We start from the raw sequence: 17427 nt of genomic DNA on the forward strand, positions 1-17427 counted from the left end.
ACTTTCTTCGGCACCAAGGGTTTTCACCAAGCTACTAGCAGTGGTGGTGGCTCGCTTCAAAAGGGAATGACAGGACAGATGACAAGCTTTTTTTCGTTGGTAATGCTGTTGCCGAGCTGGCAGGGCTGTGGCTAAACAGACCCAGTCTCAATGGATCATTCTGTGCATCTGGAAATGCTATGGTCTGGCTGGCAAGGAGGTCCCTGAGGCGCTCAAGGCTCGCGCTACCAGAGGGTTGGGCGCTACCTCGACTCTGGCGCGTGGAGGGAGGAGATGTTACCCAGCATAATGTGATTGCTATATAGCCAGTGCTCTGATATTTTGGCCCTACAGATTAATGCAGTACCCTCCCTACTGTAGCCATAACCTTACAGTACTGCTTTGCAAGAGAACAATGTTGGCTGTGTTCCAGTCACTTACTACCTCTTCCTACCCTTTGTCCTACTCAACTTCTTCTCAGGTTTCGTAACCCTTCCCTTAATTTCCTAAGCCTTCCTTCAGCAGCATCCTCATGCCACTGAAATCTGTATGAGACTGAAAAGGTACTCGAGCCACACCTCTTCCTTTTTTAATTCAAAAGGCCAGACAATCTAGTACATCTATCTTACAGATGACAGGTATTTCACTTCTGAAGAAACAGTCACCCTAAGTTTAAGTGAACTTATCTGTGTTAGCACCTCTGCAGTGGCACACATTTGTGCAATCTATTAGATTATGGCAAAAACAAGACAAACGTAGAGGAGAGCAGAATTCCTTAACCAAAGGAGGGGAATGACTGGTCTGAGGCAGGACACAGAGGAGGTAGCATGAGAGCAGCCCATCGAAAATCGCTCGAAGACCAGCCCTACAATGTTGCCTATCAGAGCACTCCGAATATACAATAGTAATTGTAGATTGCAGTGTTATTTTGTACATTTTCAATCTTGGCTCAGCAAAACCTTCACATTTGGTTTGAGCTGTTATTACAAATGATAAACTAGACAATACATCCAACCTAGGTTCTTGTGGTGCTTAAAGCCATGCACTTACAAGTTTGTTTTGCATAAGCAAGGCAGTGAAGGAAAGATTTTTAGTTAACATTACCCCAGCCGAATAACCCTAAAAACTATGTGGGGTTATCCCTGACATTCTGCAAATAGTCACAATTGAAGCAGAGTCTAGAGCTATTGTCAAGCTAAGCAGTCTGCTTTAAATCCTAAAACAAGCTCATTTTACTGCATTGCACTACGCTTGGCTTCTATTTGATGTTATATTGTTAGTACATGTTCTATTGAGTTTCCTGTGTTGGTTTCAAATACTACATACATAGAACTATATGTTAACATGCTTATATATGGGAGCATAATGCAACCTTTTTTAGCCTCCTTTGTTTGCAGTAAAAAGATACCCCTTATTCCAAAAGAGAAACGTGCAATACTTTCTGAAGCCTGTCACTTTCATACCCTTTGATATCAATGGTATGCAAAAATGAATGGCTGGCCCTAGGCACTGTATATATCTACCTGTAAAATGAAATGTTAATGTGTTCAAAGTTGTTCCCAATGCCATAGGATCTTGTGTCTCTGAGATGACCATTCCTCTAGAAACACGATTTCTGGTAAATAGTCCTTTGTCGCTTCTCACGTACGTTGCAAGGGATGGGTTTAGCAAAGTAGTTTTTCATATTATGACATCAAAGCACTGTCCATAAAATGCTGCACTCAGCCCTCAGATGTAAGTACATAGAAAATAATTCCTTTCCTATGGGGACAATCAAGGTGGCCTGTGAGGTAGCACCAATTGCATCTGCTAAAATATTCAAATATAAAAAAATACTGATTTGGTGTACACAAATATTTAATTCAAAGCAGCAGAATAAAAACACCAGTGAAGAGTTTCTCTAGAATTATAAAGCTTACTCACGTCTGTATCATATGCCAAATAATGTATTTATCCTTAATCTAACATCTTCACTTTTATGCAAGCAGAAGTTATATTAAGGCTATATTAGTTCTGGCATGTGTGATACCCACGAGGAAGCTGAATACTTAAAATGTGTTGCGGTCCCACTGCTATACCTGCAGCCATTGTGTGTACTAAATGCGATGACCTAATTAAATATGCCTTTTCTACTTATGAAAGTCTCTCTTTATGCAGTCCTGTTTTGGTTTTTTAAGCTCTGTTTTTTCATATTATGTCTGCAGTCAAACAGTTTATTACACCTAATCCTAACATATTTTCAGGTTGTGAGGATTATAAGCACTTCTACCCCTTCACCAAAGTCATGGCAAGATGTTCAAAATACATTGACAGATAGGTATGTGAAACGCATAACTTTTTCAAAGGAAGGTACTTGAATAACATTTTATTTTTTCAGATGATGAAGGAGCTACTCCGGTGAAACGAAGGCGAGTCAGTAGTGATGAGGAGCCTCTTGTAGAAAGTTGCATCAGTGATATAAAAACTGATACGGGGGAGCCATCAACACCAACAAGTAATTCAGATAATGAGACCAGAGACTCTTCAATCATTGATCCAGGAACAGAACAAGATCCTCCTTCCCCTGAGAACAATTCCCTTAAAGAATACAGGATGGAAGTTGCTTCTTCATTTACAGAAGATGGATCATTAAATGGTAGATTACAGCATACGGAAGACCAATCCAGCAAGGATGGTAAATTTGAAGAATGCAAAGAACTGAAAGCTCTCCAAACTAAGGATTCCCGTGCAGCTGAGGAAGAGGCACAGTTTCCCACTACATCTATTTCAGCCGCTTTGGCAGACTTGGCAGATCTCAGAAACTGTGACACTCAAGTGTTACCCTCACAAGATCATGATACTAGTTTAACAACTGGTTGTTCCCATTCCAGAGGACTTCTTAGTCATATGCCTCAGCAAGACATTTTAGACACTTTATGTAGGACCATTGAATCAACAATTCATATGGTCACAAGGATATCTAGTAAAGGAAACCAAGCTGCTTCTTGACATTAGTTGTCGCACGTCTGCTTTTAAGTTTTTTTTTTAAAGAAGATATATGCTGTTTGTATAGAATTTGCTTATTTTTGTTTTATGCTTCAGTTTGTCAAGTGTTCTCTGCTTGAATGGCAAGATAGATTTCTACGCTTCACAGTTCCTGATCGAAAATAGCTCAATTTAAAAAAATGCATCTACAATACACTTTCCTAAGGGCAATCAGATAATGGATATGTTTTATGTAATTCAGAGTTCACTGTAGTGGCTTTCATTTAATATGGCTGTCTGGGGAGACAGGGTTTCATTTGCCCTGTGCAATGTAATTTAAACCTAAAGCATTTTTACTGTGTATAATATGGTGTTCTCTGTGCCAGTTTTGTATCTAATAATAGAGGCAAATTGCCTCCAATCGCTGTGGTTCTTATTATAATTAAGTTTACTTGTACTAAAAAACCACAAGAAATTTGATTCTGTTAAGAATCCTCTTTAGCTGTGGCCTGGCAGTATATATGGTGCTTTATTTAACAGAATACCTGTGGACGAAATAAAGCACACGTGATGTAAAAATAATTGTTATATTTTTATTGAAATTACTGAAATTCTGTGCAGTTTATTAAACTGATTGTGACGACTTGTCATTTGGTTTATCTTATCTCTACCAAACTGTTTTTCACAGAAGTTGATGTCTGCAAGTTTCATTTTAAAAACGTAATGACTGATTTCATGTCTACAGTATTTCAACAGTTGTAATCACTATTGTAGAAGATGTATGATAATGTGGCAATCCAGCATTCTCAACAGAGGATCTTCCATATACCAATTTGAACAGTTTCTTGGTTTCTTTCATCATGTGCAGTAGCAAGATGCACACCCCCAGGTTGGAGCACGGATTCATCAATTTTAATATTCGTTTTAGAATGGTATCTCAAGACTAGTTCAAGGAGTAGTGTCACCTGAGGCAATGAATATGGTCAAATGCTTTCTCACTGCAAATGATACAATATCTGTGACAATTATGACTTATTGCCCTCAGAATTACAAGCACAACACAAAAATGTGACATGCGAATGGACGAACACCCGCCTAATGCCTCTAAACTCTTCTCAGGACTTCCCCATTTCAAGATAGTGCAGCTTAAAATATGCAACATTAAAGAAGTCCAGTCATCAATCACAGAGACTTTCATTTCTATTTGAGGCCCTTTACTACAATGTAGTTGACTTTGTTATATATTTTTTGATACCTTTTGTTTAGAAACATTTTATCAGTTTACAGCAAACCATTAAACATTTCAAATCCTTTGTATGGATTCCCAGTCTCCCTTTCCACAAAATAACCTTTTATTATTTATATTGCCCCTTCTTGAAAGGAAGAGACGTGTCCATTGTACATGTCTCTGCTTCCTAACTCTCAGCCAGGTGAGCTGCATCAAAAAATCAGCCCCTTAAGAGTTGACACTGTATCTGTTATAATTTAACTTAACCCCACATCTTTCTTTAGCTGAACATGAGCTTACTTAACCTCAAAATACTGTGTCCTCTGAACTAGCAGGCACATTAAGTTAGCCATTCCTCAGTGAACATGCATCACACCCATTGTGCTGTAATTGAATGGTGGAGTTTCAATATTTCTGAAGCATGATTGCAGGACATATTTGTAAATGTATAAAAAAAAATTTATTCTGAATGAATTCTTCAGAATTGATTGGTTGTCACCACTCTGCCATCTCACTGCACAATATGTACATTTGTTTGGATAAAACTGGAGATAGCAAAAAAAACTGTTTTGTCATTGTTAGTTCCAGTCATTTGGAGTGCTAGGTCTGCGCTAATTCGGAATGGCAGCAGATTGGGTTTAGACTGTGGTCACATGCTGGAATGTCTAGGGTTATTTGAGACCAGTGTATATTGAGTAAAAGAAAGTTCTGTTAACTTTGTGACCTGTATCCAAACAGTGGTCCGATGATTTGTGCATCTGCTACTAAAAGGTTTGCAAGGATTTTAGACTTTCCATTTGAATTGTGTCTAATAATTGCCATTTTCCCACAGAATCCACACTTTCTGAACTACCTGCCAGCATTTTGAGGCCACAAATCTTTCAACAATTACTAATGTGCATCAGAGAGACTCCAGCCCATCTCGGTCACCCTATATAGGCATCGCCTGGTTATGGAAGTGACATCTCAGCTATGCATTTGGAGCTCCCCTTCCTCTGTTTTTTTGGCACACTGCAAATGTCATCAGGAACAAGCATGTTGCCCCCGGAACTATCAGGATTAAGCCCTTGCAATGATTGCAAGGTTAGGGTGTTACTCTCCACTTTGTTTAGTGTTTGGGCCTGGCAGATGACACAGAACCCTGTGCTTTGTGTCAAATGGTGCACCCTAAGGCCATTAGGAGACATGTCAATAACGTCTTCCTGACGCTATCTAAACCCGGTAACAGTAGCTAGTCCTATTCGCTCTGCTGGCACTAAGAGTCCACACCTCTGCATTGTTCAGCTCCAAAGCCGGCATCTGTAGAAAGTAAGCCATCAGGGGAAAAAAGCAAAGTAGTAATGATAAAGCAGCAAGTTGTCTTCCTCCAAGCATAGGTCTTCTTTCTCTATTTTGAGGAACTGATGCCACCCTACTTTTAGCCCATAGGCCTTATATAGCTCTCCGGAAACAGAGGCAATATCCATCCTAAAAAGAAAAACTCACATACCTTTCAATTTGCCACTTTTTTTGTTGTAAATTTGCTTTTATTAGATTTATAAATATGAGTCATGTTGCAAAAAACATTTCAAAGCTTAGGGTTGCAAGACAAACAGTAAGGTTCAGTTTTTTTGGTACTTGTGCTTGAAAGTTCCATGTCCCTGATTAGGTCCTGCATGAGTACATGACTCCCCCCCCCTGTTGGTCATGCAGTTCTTAACTCAATCGTTGCAGCATTCATAAAATGAAACTCACAGTTTCTATGTATTGTAGTGATCACTTCAAGAGTGGAAGTACCACAGAGCGGTGCCATGATATACTTTTAGGTCGGGTTCTGCCCTTCACATTTCGGCGTATTTGTCCAGCCACGAAAGAGTCCACCGGGAAGGTATTTGTTCTTGAAGTCTATCCATAGAGCCTCAGCTTGTGATGACCTTCCGTGCAGTGAAGCCGTTATGTGCTCCACTATACATATATTGGTGGCAACGTTGATCCATTCATTTTTGGTGGGTACTGAGGTGGATTTCCATTTCATAACGAGTGTACCTCGAGCTGCCAGCGGTAGTTGTGGGGCTAGGTCTCTCACTCTGATCCATTTGTCCTCGTCTTTCTCAAGTCCAAACAGTATAAGGTAAGGATCGGCTGTTCTGGTAATGCCGTCAATCTCTTTAATCCAGCCCAGGACCTCATTCCAGAAAACGTTTATTCGAGTGCAACCCCACCACATGTGCCAGTAATCAGCATATTCTCCGCATTTCCGCCAACATTCTGGATTAGCTGTTTGGAACATTTTGGATAGTCTCGCCGGATCATTTTGCCATCTATGTAGCAATTTAATTGCATGGAGTTTGTTTTGGTTTGAGATAGAAATTTGTGTTGGCACTTGGCATATGGTTTCCCATATTTCCGAGGTGATCTGTTCACCAAAGTCTTTTCCCCATCTATCTCTCAATTAATCTGTTGTCCCCCCTCTCCTCCTATCAGTTATTTATACATTGCTGATATCAGGCCCTTCATTTCAGTTCTTGAGTCTAATATCTTCCCAAAGGGCATGCGGTCCCTCATCAGTTGGGGCTTCCACATTGGTCTCGTCAGAATAGCCTTTATTTTTATATATTGGAAAGTGGATAGGGGGCCTATTCCGAGGGCGTCCGTCAGTTCTGGGAGAGATATGAAGGAGTCCTTTTTTTGCAGTTGTCCGACTCTCTCTAAGCCGGCTTCGCATCATGCTTGAAACCTTCCTACGTTCGGAATGTGATCGTTGATTCCAGGTGACCATAGATGGCTTAAGGGGGCAGGCCATGTGGTGATGTTTTGCATGTTCTTGCCCTGTGTCCAAATGTCCCATATAGTGCTTAGTATTGGGTGGTCTTTAAGTTTTCTACAAATCCTCTTCTTGGGGGACCAAAGCCACTCCGATACTGTGGCCGGCGAGAAGTAATGATTGTCCATGTTGACCCATTGAGTGTTTGTGTGGTTGCGTAGGTGGGGGATCAAAACTCTAAGTTGGGAAGCTTCATAGTATTTTTGTAAGTTAGTAAGCCCAACCCCACCCTTCTCTTTCGGGAGTATTAGTGTTTTGTACGGGATTCTCGCTTTCTTCCCTTGCCAGAGAAATTTAAGGATGGCTCTTTTGGTTTCGACAAAAAAGTTGTTTGGGATCCTTATAGGTAACATTTGGAAGGGGTACAGGAACCGGGGGAGGGATACCATCTTAATCGCATTAAGTCGCCCCAACCAGGATACCGTGAGTTTCTCCCATCTTGTCAAATCTGCCCGGAACTGTTGTAATAGGGGGGGAAAGTTCGCTTCATAGAAGTCATTTAGTTTTCTAGTGATTTGTATCCCTAGGTACTGTAGTTTTGTGTGCTTGATTTTGAGACCTAATGTGGAAGATTTAGCGGCGTTCGCATCTTCCTGGCCTTGTAAGGGGAAGAGTGTGGACTTCTGTTTGTTCACCTTGAAACCAGAAAGTTTACCATATTCATCTAACAGAAGAAGAGCTCGGGGGACTGAAGTTGCGGGGTTAGCGATGTGAAGAAGAATGTCGTCTACTATAAAGGGCTACTTTGTACTCTGTTGTCCCCAATTGGATACCTTCTAATGTGGGATCAGTTCTCATTGTGATCGCTAATGGCTCTAGAGAGAGTGCAAAGAGGATCGCAGAAAGGGGGCACCCCTGGTGGGTTCCACGTTCGAGATTGAACCATCTAGAATATTCACCGTTTACAAAGATTGATGCTTTAGGGTTTGTGTACACCGCGTGAATTGCCTTTCTAAACCTTGGGCCCATCCCCACTTTGCTTAATACTGCTTTCAGGAATCCCCATTCTACCCTATCGAAAGCTTTTTCTGTGTCAATGGATAGGAGGATTGGGTCATTGGACATGTTTTGGGACGCGTGGATTAGGTGTAGGGTCTTATGCATTGTGTCGGCCCCCTGTCTCCCCAGTATGAACCCAAATTGGTTGGAATGTATAAGTTCTGGCATTAGTGTTTCCAACCTTGCGGCTGTTAGGCAGAATCCCGTGGAGTGCCCTTAGGGACCACTACACACAATTAAGACTACAGGTGGTAATACAAGTTTTACCTTTGGTACAAGCCTGTACTACTAAGTTATAGTGGTAGCAGTAGCAGAGCAGCCAGGCTTATCTCAAGAGTATATGAGCAGTAGCAGAGATTACACAAAGGGACCACAATTACTGTGACTCAAGCAAACACTGACTCAAGGTTTCAGGTAAAAAATATAAGCACATTTATTTTTAAACCATCAGTTATAAACACAACACCTCTATTAAATTGTAATCAAAACCACACGTTAAATATACTACAACTAACCAATTCACTTTGTACAGTAAGTCTCAGGGTAAGTACCCTGTGTTTGAATGAACCGGTGTTCTGAACAAAACACGATACCGCGGATACGGTTGCAATCACTTTTTGTCCGTTCGGTCTACTAAATAAACGCGTATCCGTGACATGAAATGCTACCGGGGCAAAAACACACTTAGCACCTGAGATACCCAGAGGGAGTTGGAGGTAAAAATCACAGGCAATATTTAGGTTAGGTAGACAGTATTGAGAAACACTCAGAAACAGGAGTTCAAAAGTCAAAGGGTCGGAGCCAGGTTTAGATGACACCGGAGGCCTGTGCCGAAGATCACACCGTTAGACAGTTCACGATTCCGTATAGCAGAAGAGTACTTGAATATTGTCAATGTTCGGAAGCAAAAGTTATAAGAAGGAGGGAAGACAAGGACGAGCCTTGGAGATGAAGAAAAGGGGTTCACCCAGTTTCCCCGAGTAGAACACAGTACCTTATTTCCACGATGCAGGCCTGTTGGTTTCCCGCAGACCCACGATTTCTGGAGCTTCGTTGTGAAGGAGGATGTCTGAAGGGGGTCTGCACCACACAGGGATGAAGCCGGCAGCAGCTACAACGAAAAGGAGTGCTCCTTAAAAACAGGAGAGGCTCAGCAGGTGGCTATCCGGACCACTACAGCAGTGTGCAGCGATTTTGACCATGGCGGAGATATCTGGCTGAAGAAGATGAGCTGGTTATCCCCACCAGGCTCAAGGGAAGAAGACTCGGGACTGGATCTTCTCTTAGTCATCGAAGGGTAGATAGCTCTGGACTGCAGCAGGGCTTCACCGGGACGGGGTAGTTGCAGCAGCCGTCGTTCTCTCCGCTTCTCTTCTGTTCCTTGTAGTTCCAGAGGCGACTCTGACTTCTAGCCCAAGAGACCTGCCTTTTATGTGCAAAACCCCCATTCACACAGCCGGGCTGTCAATCACGCAGCAGGGGGATTGTCCAGCCGGGACAACCACCTCAGCCAATCATGGCAAGTGCGACTTGGGTTTCCTAGGATACCCTGTGAAGGGAGTGACTACACCCCTCCCTCACATTCAGCCCACCTAGACACCCAGGCACCTTGAGGAGGGCTTCTCTGCAGAAACCCGTCAAAAAGACGCTGAACAAAGAAGGCGAACCTAGTTTGCCGCGCAAAGTAAAACGCAAGAAGGACTTTAACAAAAAGAAATGGCGAATAAACCCAACCGGAGCCAAAAGAAAGACGATTTGGTCAAGCGGGTTTATGTTCGAGGCTAATATAATAGCCAATAACAGTAAGACGTTTATCTAATCTAATCTAATTTATCTTATCTAATCTAATCGCGGTAGAAAAGTTAGGGTAGATACTACTGCCACCAGCCAAGTCTAAATGTTAAAAGAGCGAAACAATGCTCAGGGAGGTACAGACTGAAAAGGGGTACCAATTAGCCCTTTCCAGTACTCCATGTAAGATGGGGTGTACTGGGTCTGTGGTAAAAAATGACTATGTAAAGTAAATGGCAACTTTACCTTTCTCTGGGGGACAGTAGTCGGCCCCAGCGAAATGGAGTCAGAGGGAAGTCTAAAAGACAACACTGGGTTACTACACTAAAGGTGCTGTGTAACCTGCACAAGAACAGGGGCACCTGGAGTGGTGTGCTCCAGTGCCCAAGATCACATAATGAGTAAAACACACAGGCCAAAACACATGTAAGAGTGGAAAAAGATGTACACTCTTAGCAGGTGGAAAAAGATAAACTCCAGAAATCCAGCAAAGCTGCTGGGGGACTCACTAGGTGAGAGAAATTAGCCCTAGAAGGAGAATCCTCCCTAACAGTGGCCAAAACTCTTGTGTACATTTTCGCATCAAGGTTGAGCAAGGAGATAGGGCAGTACGATCCATATTTCGTGGGGTCACTCCCATCTTTGGGGATGACCGTAATCAATGCTCTGGTGAAGGAGTCTGGGGGTTTCCCGGTGTCTATTATTTCATTAAAGAGTTCCGCTAGGAAAAGAGTGAGTGATGTGCTAAAAGTTTTATAGAATCCAGCTGTGTAACCGTCCTCGCCCGGGGATTTGCCTACGGTGAGTCTCTTTATAGCAGCCTGAACTTGTAATTCTGTTATGGGGGATTCCAGCAAGTCGGCATCTAAGGGTGGTATACGGGGCATGGTTATTGAGGACAGGTAGGTTTCTATTTCTGGTTGATCAGGATTCATTTCCGAGGAGTATAGGGCTTCGTAGAAGTTGGCGAAACTCTCTGGGATAGTGGGATGAGTGTGTGAGTTGGGGAGGGTATCATCGATGATTTGTAGGACTCTTCGCTCTGCTCTTTGTTCTCAGAGCCTAGCGGCCAGAAGTGCGTCCGCCTTGTCTCCTTTTTCATAGAATTTTGTTTCAAAAATCTCAGCTTGTGCACTATCTGTTTGTGCTCTAGTAACTTCAGTTTGTTTCTCTTCTCTTTTGCCCTGTTCAGTTTTGTGCAATCAATCTCTGTGTCTCTCCTATTATTGCTCTCTAACTGACAGATTTCGGTTCGTAGTCTGTGTTCAATAATATTTTGCTCCCTTTTCTTTGACGCACCTTCTCTTATAGAATCCCCCTCCAGGTGGTTTTTCCCACCTCCCAAACCGTTTGTTTAGGCACTATGCTGTTAGTATTTATTTCAAGAATTGAGTGATTTTGGTCTCCATATCGGCTTTAAAGACTGCATCTTTCCAGGGGCTCTCATTACAACACCATTTTCCGCCCCTGGTTGGTAGATTCATCCACTGCATTTCTGTGAGGACCATGTCATGGTCGAACCAAGTGATCGGGGTTATCTTTGAGTGTGATACTACCTCGGTAAGCTCTCTGGACAGATATATATAGTCAATACGGGTGTACGTATTATGGGGGGCCGAGTAGAAAGTGTAGCCATGTTCATCGGGATGATAGTCTCTCCACGTGTCTCTCATATTGTACATTTCCATCCTGCTTGCCAGCTCTGTTTGGTCGGTTCTGTGAGGTTTCACGTTGGGGTTGCCAGGTTTGCGGTCTTTGATAGGTCTGCCGATTGGTTGAAGTCACCGCCTAGGATAATGTGGCCTGATGCTTCGAATAGTATTTTAGGGATCATTCTGGTGAGGAATCTTGTTTGACCCGTATTTGGGGAATAAAGGGTCACAATCGTTACATTGACTTTCCCTATGTGACCGTTTACTAGGAGGGCTTGGCCTTCTACGTCAGACCATATCTTTGTGAGTACGAAATCTATGCCTCTTCTGATGAGAATCCCCACACCCCCTTTTCTCAGTGGGCCGAAGGCCCAGAATTCTGTTCCAACCCGTTTTGCTAGGATCCGTCGCTCTTCACCGTTTATGTATTTCGTTTCCTGTAGGAGGAGAATATCAATTTCAGCCCTGCAGAATTCTCTGGCCACAAGTGACCATTCGTTGGCGAGTTGAGTCCTTTAACATTGAGTGTCCCTACTCTTATAGGGGCAGTTGTCCCTGTGTCAGTGTCTGTAGCCGTGGATTGTTTTAAAGGGAAGGTGTCTTTTAATGGCTGCTCGTTGTTGCTTATCCATCTTAGGTTGTGCACTGCGTTGGTTGTCTTTGGTTATTGTGAATCCTGCTCTGACCGCTTCCAATTCCTTGAACCCCCCCTCATCTTTCCCCCTCCCCCCTCTGTTAGGCAGAAACCTGTGCAGTTCCCTTAGGGACCACTGCAAAAGATTTAAGACTACAGGTGTTGGCAGTAAACCCACTTGGTAGCATTCTGTACCACCCAGATTTACCTGGTAGCTGTGGCTGAGCAGTCAGACTTCCCTCAAGAAGAGTTAGGCAGTATGCAAAGTATACACAATAGGCACTCCGGTACAACAATACAAGCAAACACTGACCAGAGCTTTGGTATCAAAGTATATAATTATTTATTTAAAAACACACTGTTGAAAACACTCCAGCACTCCTATTGTAAAATATTCTAAACACAGTTACTATTATAATATATACACCCCTTTTTCCTTATCAGATAAGTCACTTGTAAAACACCACTTCTTTTCATACAGAGGTGAGCGCTTAACTAAACGGCACTCCAATAAGTTTGTGAGAAAGGGAGGGAAAAAGACAGAATATGGAAAGGTACACCACTCTAAGATTCAGGAACACTGTTAGCAAGGCAGAAGAGCAAAAGTCACTGGTGAGCCAAAGTCCAAAGGCTGGGCCCCCTGTTAGAGAGAGCAGAGCACAAATGCGCCCAAGATCACACAGTTACACTAGGCTTAGAAAGTCTTGCAGAGGGTTCAAAAAGAATTTAGAGAGGCTTAGGAAAGTTTAGCCAGGGTGTCCCAGGCTAACCCAGGTTCGAAAGCCGGGGGCTAAATCTACCCCGTACAGTCGGTAGCAAGGGAAGCCAGGCGGGACACGGTACCTTAAGTGGGAAGGATCCTCCAGCGGTGGCAGTTGTTCCTGGTAGTGGGTGCAAGTTGTGTCGTCGTCCAGGGGAAGAGAAGATCTCGACTTGGAGGAAAGATGAAGGTCGTTGTACTATCAGGGCAGAAACCAGCCGCAGAGTTTTCCGGTTAAAGGTGGTACCTTTGTTTCGTGGTCGTGGTAAAACGTGGTATCCCGGTTGCCGGGGTGCTTGGCACAGGCAAGGCGGCCACGAGGTACGTCGGGAAGGCGAAAAGACGGTGAAACTGGTTATCCCCACCAGTCAAAGGAAAAAGACTCTCCGGCGGGAGATCTCCTCTGTCGTTGGGAAAAAGTGGTGAGACGGTCCAGCAGGGCTCCACCGGTGGTTGTGTCGTGGCAGGTCGGCTCAGCTTCTCCCTCGTCGGATTCTTAGGTCCTGTGGCTACTTCTGAATTTCCAGTCTCCAAAGCCCTGCTTTTATGCAGCAAACCCGCATTCACTCAGCCTAGCTGTCACTCAAACATGCTAAGTGGTGAGCCGGCCGGCTCACCACTTGGGCCAATCAGGATGGAGTGCGACTTGAGTTGCCTAGGCAACTCAGTCCAGAGTGCCTAAATTCTCCTCCACCCCTCCTAAGTACCCCAGACAGAGTGGCACCACTTTGGAGGGCTTCTGTGGAGAAGCCTGCCAAAAAGTGGAACAAAGGGCTCGACTTGGGTTGGAGTCACAGAAGAGAACACAAACGCCATTTTAGAATCAAGTTTTGGCAAAAAATACCAACCGGAGAATTAATATTAATTAAATAAACTGGCGGTATGGTCGAGGCTACCGTAAATAATTAAATAAAGATAGTAGCCTAAAACAATGGGAAATCCCATAGGAAAATATTTGCGGTTGAATATAAAAAGTAGTATCCACTGCCACCAGCCAAAACTCGATCAGGGGGGACGGAGACGTGCCCCCTCAACTAACAGACCCTGGGGCAATCGAATTGCCCCAGCCAGTACGTCCACAATATGATGGTTTGTACTGGTTCTGTTCAGAATTTAAGACTAGTAAAGTCAATGGTGACTTTACATGCCCTGGGAGACAGTAGTCAGTCCCAGGGTATGGAGTCTATACTGGGGGGTCACTATGACACCCCTGTGTCACTGCACTGAGGGTGCTGTGTAACACATCACAACAACACATGAAGCCCTATGGAGTAAAAGACCCAATAGCCCATTAAACACATCTAGATTCAAAAACACACCCAAATCATGTCCAAGAGTGAGGAAAAAAGAGTCTCACTCTTGGCAGGAGAAAAAAATAAACCCCAAAAATCCAGCAAAGCTGCTGGGGGACTCGCTATGTTAGGAAATTCAGCCTAAACAGAGAATTCTCCCTAACACCCTCCCATTCCCAGTTGGTGGCGTTCGATCGAACCCCGTTGTCTGCAGCCAGTTGGCGTCGAACCGCCTATGGGGGCCGTCACGCCACACCCCTTGACCAATTGTGACATCTCTGTTTGAATTGAGCCCATTCATGGTCCCCCCCCCTAATTTTCTTTATTGGGGTTGTGGGATTGTGTTGATGCTAATGTCTCTTGCATATACCAATTACAAAACTGTTTAGATTTGGTCTTACCAGTATTGTAGCGCCTCGTCTCCGGAATTTTCGCGACCCTTTCACGTTCTTTCTCCAGGGGCCCTGAACACGCCATTCTCGTTGTTCTCTTTGCGTCTCCTCCCGATTAGCGTCTTCTTCCGGGGGGGCGAGGAGGTCGGATATGCATGCCTTTATTTCTTTTTCGGATCTCAGCCTATATCTGGTTCCTTCATATTCGAATGTAAGCAATAAGGGGTAGCCCCACCTATATCGGACATTTTCTCCTTTAGTTTCTTTGTGAGGGTGCCACACGTCCTCCTGAGGGCTAATGTCAACGAGGATAGATACTGATATATTGGAATTTGGGCTCCTCCTAGCTTGATCATATCAATTCTTCTGGCTTTTTTGAGAATCCAAGCTTTGTCTCGGAAGCAATGAAATCTGGCAAGAACTGATCGTATCCTCCCGAGGGGCCTCTGGCTCTGTGGATACGTTCTGTTATTGGTTCATCCACAGCATCATCTGCCATCAGGAGTTTGATAATATTGTGCAGTGTTTCCTTCAGATCCGCTTCCGTTTCTTCTTCTCTTTCCGGAATTCCAAAAATGCGGATGTTATTCCTTCTCTCTCTCTGTTCTCTAAATCATCGATCTTAAGTTTGAACTCTTCTTCTCAGTGTTCTAGTCGAGTTGCACCTCAAGTGTGTCAATGGAGGCCTGGTTGCTCTCCACCCCCTCAAGTCTATCCTCCATGCTGTCTAGCCCTTGGGTAATTCTGTCTATTTTACCTCCTATATTGGTGCCCAGGTCCTTGATTTCCCCCAAAAGGGTGGCAATATCTCCTTTCGTTGCCGCGGCAAGGTCATTTCCTGCGGTGGTGCTGTTCGCCATCGTAAGATCAGAGAGTGTGGGAGAGGTGGGGGTGTAAGCAAAGAACGACAGTTTTTGTTTAGTGTTCATATGGTTCTCTGGTGATGATGTGAGGCGGGTAGTACGCAAGGCGTGGGGCCTGGTACCGTTCTCTATTGCAAATTCCTTGGTATTGGCTTCGGGGCCCGCGTTCAGCTATGCGGTTCCATTCAGATCTTTGCAGGAAAATATCTGTGCCATACTGGGCTTTTAGAATCTGCTGTGTCTTCTGTATTTATGTACATGTATTTTCTCCCACCGTTTTAGGCAGCAATGTGCGCTGGTGAAGGGTCGCTGCGTGATACAATACATTTATATGCGTGCTGCTTTGGGGACCACAGACGCCAAGCCCCGTGTTGCTCAAATTGCGTGGAATCCTCACCTCTGGTCCGGCGTGGAGTGGGTGACACCACCACAGGAAGAGGGGGCCGTAGAGTCACATATGCTGCCGTTGTGGAGAGTGGGAGATGCGCAAGGGCGCAGGCAACTATGCCACGGAATAGTAAAGATGGGCGCACTCAATCGCTCTCTATGGCTCTCTTACCTAGTTATCTGGTGGAGCAGGGGCGATTCATACGTGATGTGGTCTTTTAATGTCTTTGAGAGTCTCAAGGGGACTAGACTCTCTGCCGCTGGACTGCGTGCTTCTTTGTAAACTCCTGATGCAACCTTTTCCCTCAGCCGTGGCACGGTTTCACCTTATGAAGGGATGGCGTGTGTGGGCGGCGGAGATTTCAATCGTCCTCCGGGTGCCCAGTGTGGGGTAACATGTGGAGCGTCGTAGGCCCCTGATGCTGGTTCCTGTGAGGTTGGAGGGCCTGGAATGGAGCGGACACTGAGGGGTGCCTGTTCGTTCTTCAGTGCGTTTGGGTTAAGAGGCCTCTGGATCAATCGGGCCCGATGCACACTTCATTGGGGGGAGGGAGGGCTTCTTGGGGACTAGTGTCGTACCTGCATGCAATGAGAGGTATGCCGGCAGGCGGGCGTTCAGCCGTGAAGGAGACGTTAGGTTTCGGCAACTTGGGGATCTCAGCGATGTCGTCCGTATCTCCGTGGTGCGTGGTGTGCCTTCCAGGCAGTGCACGTATGGAAGTAGCCGGAGGTGTTCAGGGGGCCGGCAGAACTTTTACGCGGCTCCGTTCGGGGCCTCTGTCTCTCGATGCCGGGAGCGTGGAGTCTCTCCTCCTTCCTCCTGTGTTCCGGCCAGCTGGTAGTCTGTCCCCGGGTGCGTGGCCGCTATGCCGCAGGATCTGGTCTCAGGGCCTCAAGGCCCAAGTTTCTTCATACATGCGTGGGCGTGCGGGCAGGATCTTGCCTTGGGTTCCTTCAGGGCCCGGGGCCTTTGCTTCCTTCTTCGATTTTAGGGGTTGTGGAAGTCCGATTTGCTCCGGGATTTTTCCCACACCGACGGGGGTATTCCGATAATGAAATCTTGTATCACTTTTATTGGGGGGGGTGCCAGAAAGTGGGTGCTCAATCCATCTTTTGGTTTGTTATGCACGGAGCTCACGCAGAGAGCATGGTTATCTCTGTGCCCCTTGGTGGCCGATAGCCAATTTGCCACTTTTAAGTCAGCAGGGATGGGTGCTGGCTAGACAAAGAATGCAAAAAGATGTTTTGGCAATAGGCCCTGGCACCATTGCCTCTGGTCTTGTAACCCAATGCTTTTACACTGGACACAGTTGTTCACCTAACATTCCAACATTGTACTCGTCATACTCTCCTCTGTAAGCCTAATTTTCACCCTGCCCTACAGCCTACTCAGTTGGTGTCCACAGCAGGCTACATCTCTAATTGCCCACAATAAGCATAAAGGGTACTCCACACATTTTTGTTAACTGGGTGCTGGCACACTGGCCCGGGGAGACGATAAATACTATACACAATGTCACAAACCTCTCCATGATGGCTTTGGGGTTTCAGATGCGTATTTTCCAGGGTATGTGGGCGAAGCGGTCGCTGCTAGGTATACTGTCTCAGAAAACATTTAACAGGTATACAAATGCAAGAAAGAAAATTGGATGCTGTAATTCATGAAAAAAGCATCTCTAAAAG

General features: G+C 44.8%; 1 protein-coding gene across 1 annotated transcript in view; it reads left to right on the forward strand.

Moving 5' to 3' along the window:
• USP34 (ubiquitin specific peptidase 34) overlaps window positions 1–3593 on the forward strand; it is a 3618222-nt gene extending 3614629 nt beyond the window's left edge. The window contains exon 79 of the mRNA XM_069608012.1: window positions 2357–3593. Coding sequence (XP_069464113.1) covers window positions 2357–2967 — 611 coding nt within the window. The 3' untranslated portion in view covers window positions 2968–3593. The remainder of the gene's footprint in view (window positions 1–2356) is intronic.
• The last annotated feature ends 13834 nt before the right edge of the window (window positions 3594–17427 follow it).

Source organism: Ambystoma mexicanum, chromosome 4q (genome assembly GCF_040938575.1).
Source record: "Ambystoma mexicanum isolate Mex_15411 chromosome 4q, UKY_AmexF1_1, whole genome shotgun sequence".
Classification (NCBI taxonomy): domain Eukaryota; kingdom Metazoa; phylum Chordata; class Amphibia; order Caudata; family Ambystomatidae; genus Ambystoma; species Ambystoma mexicanum.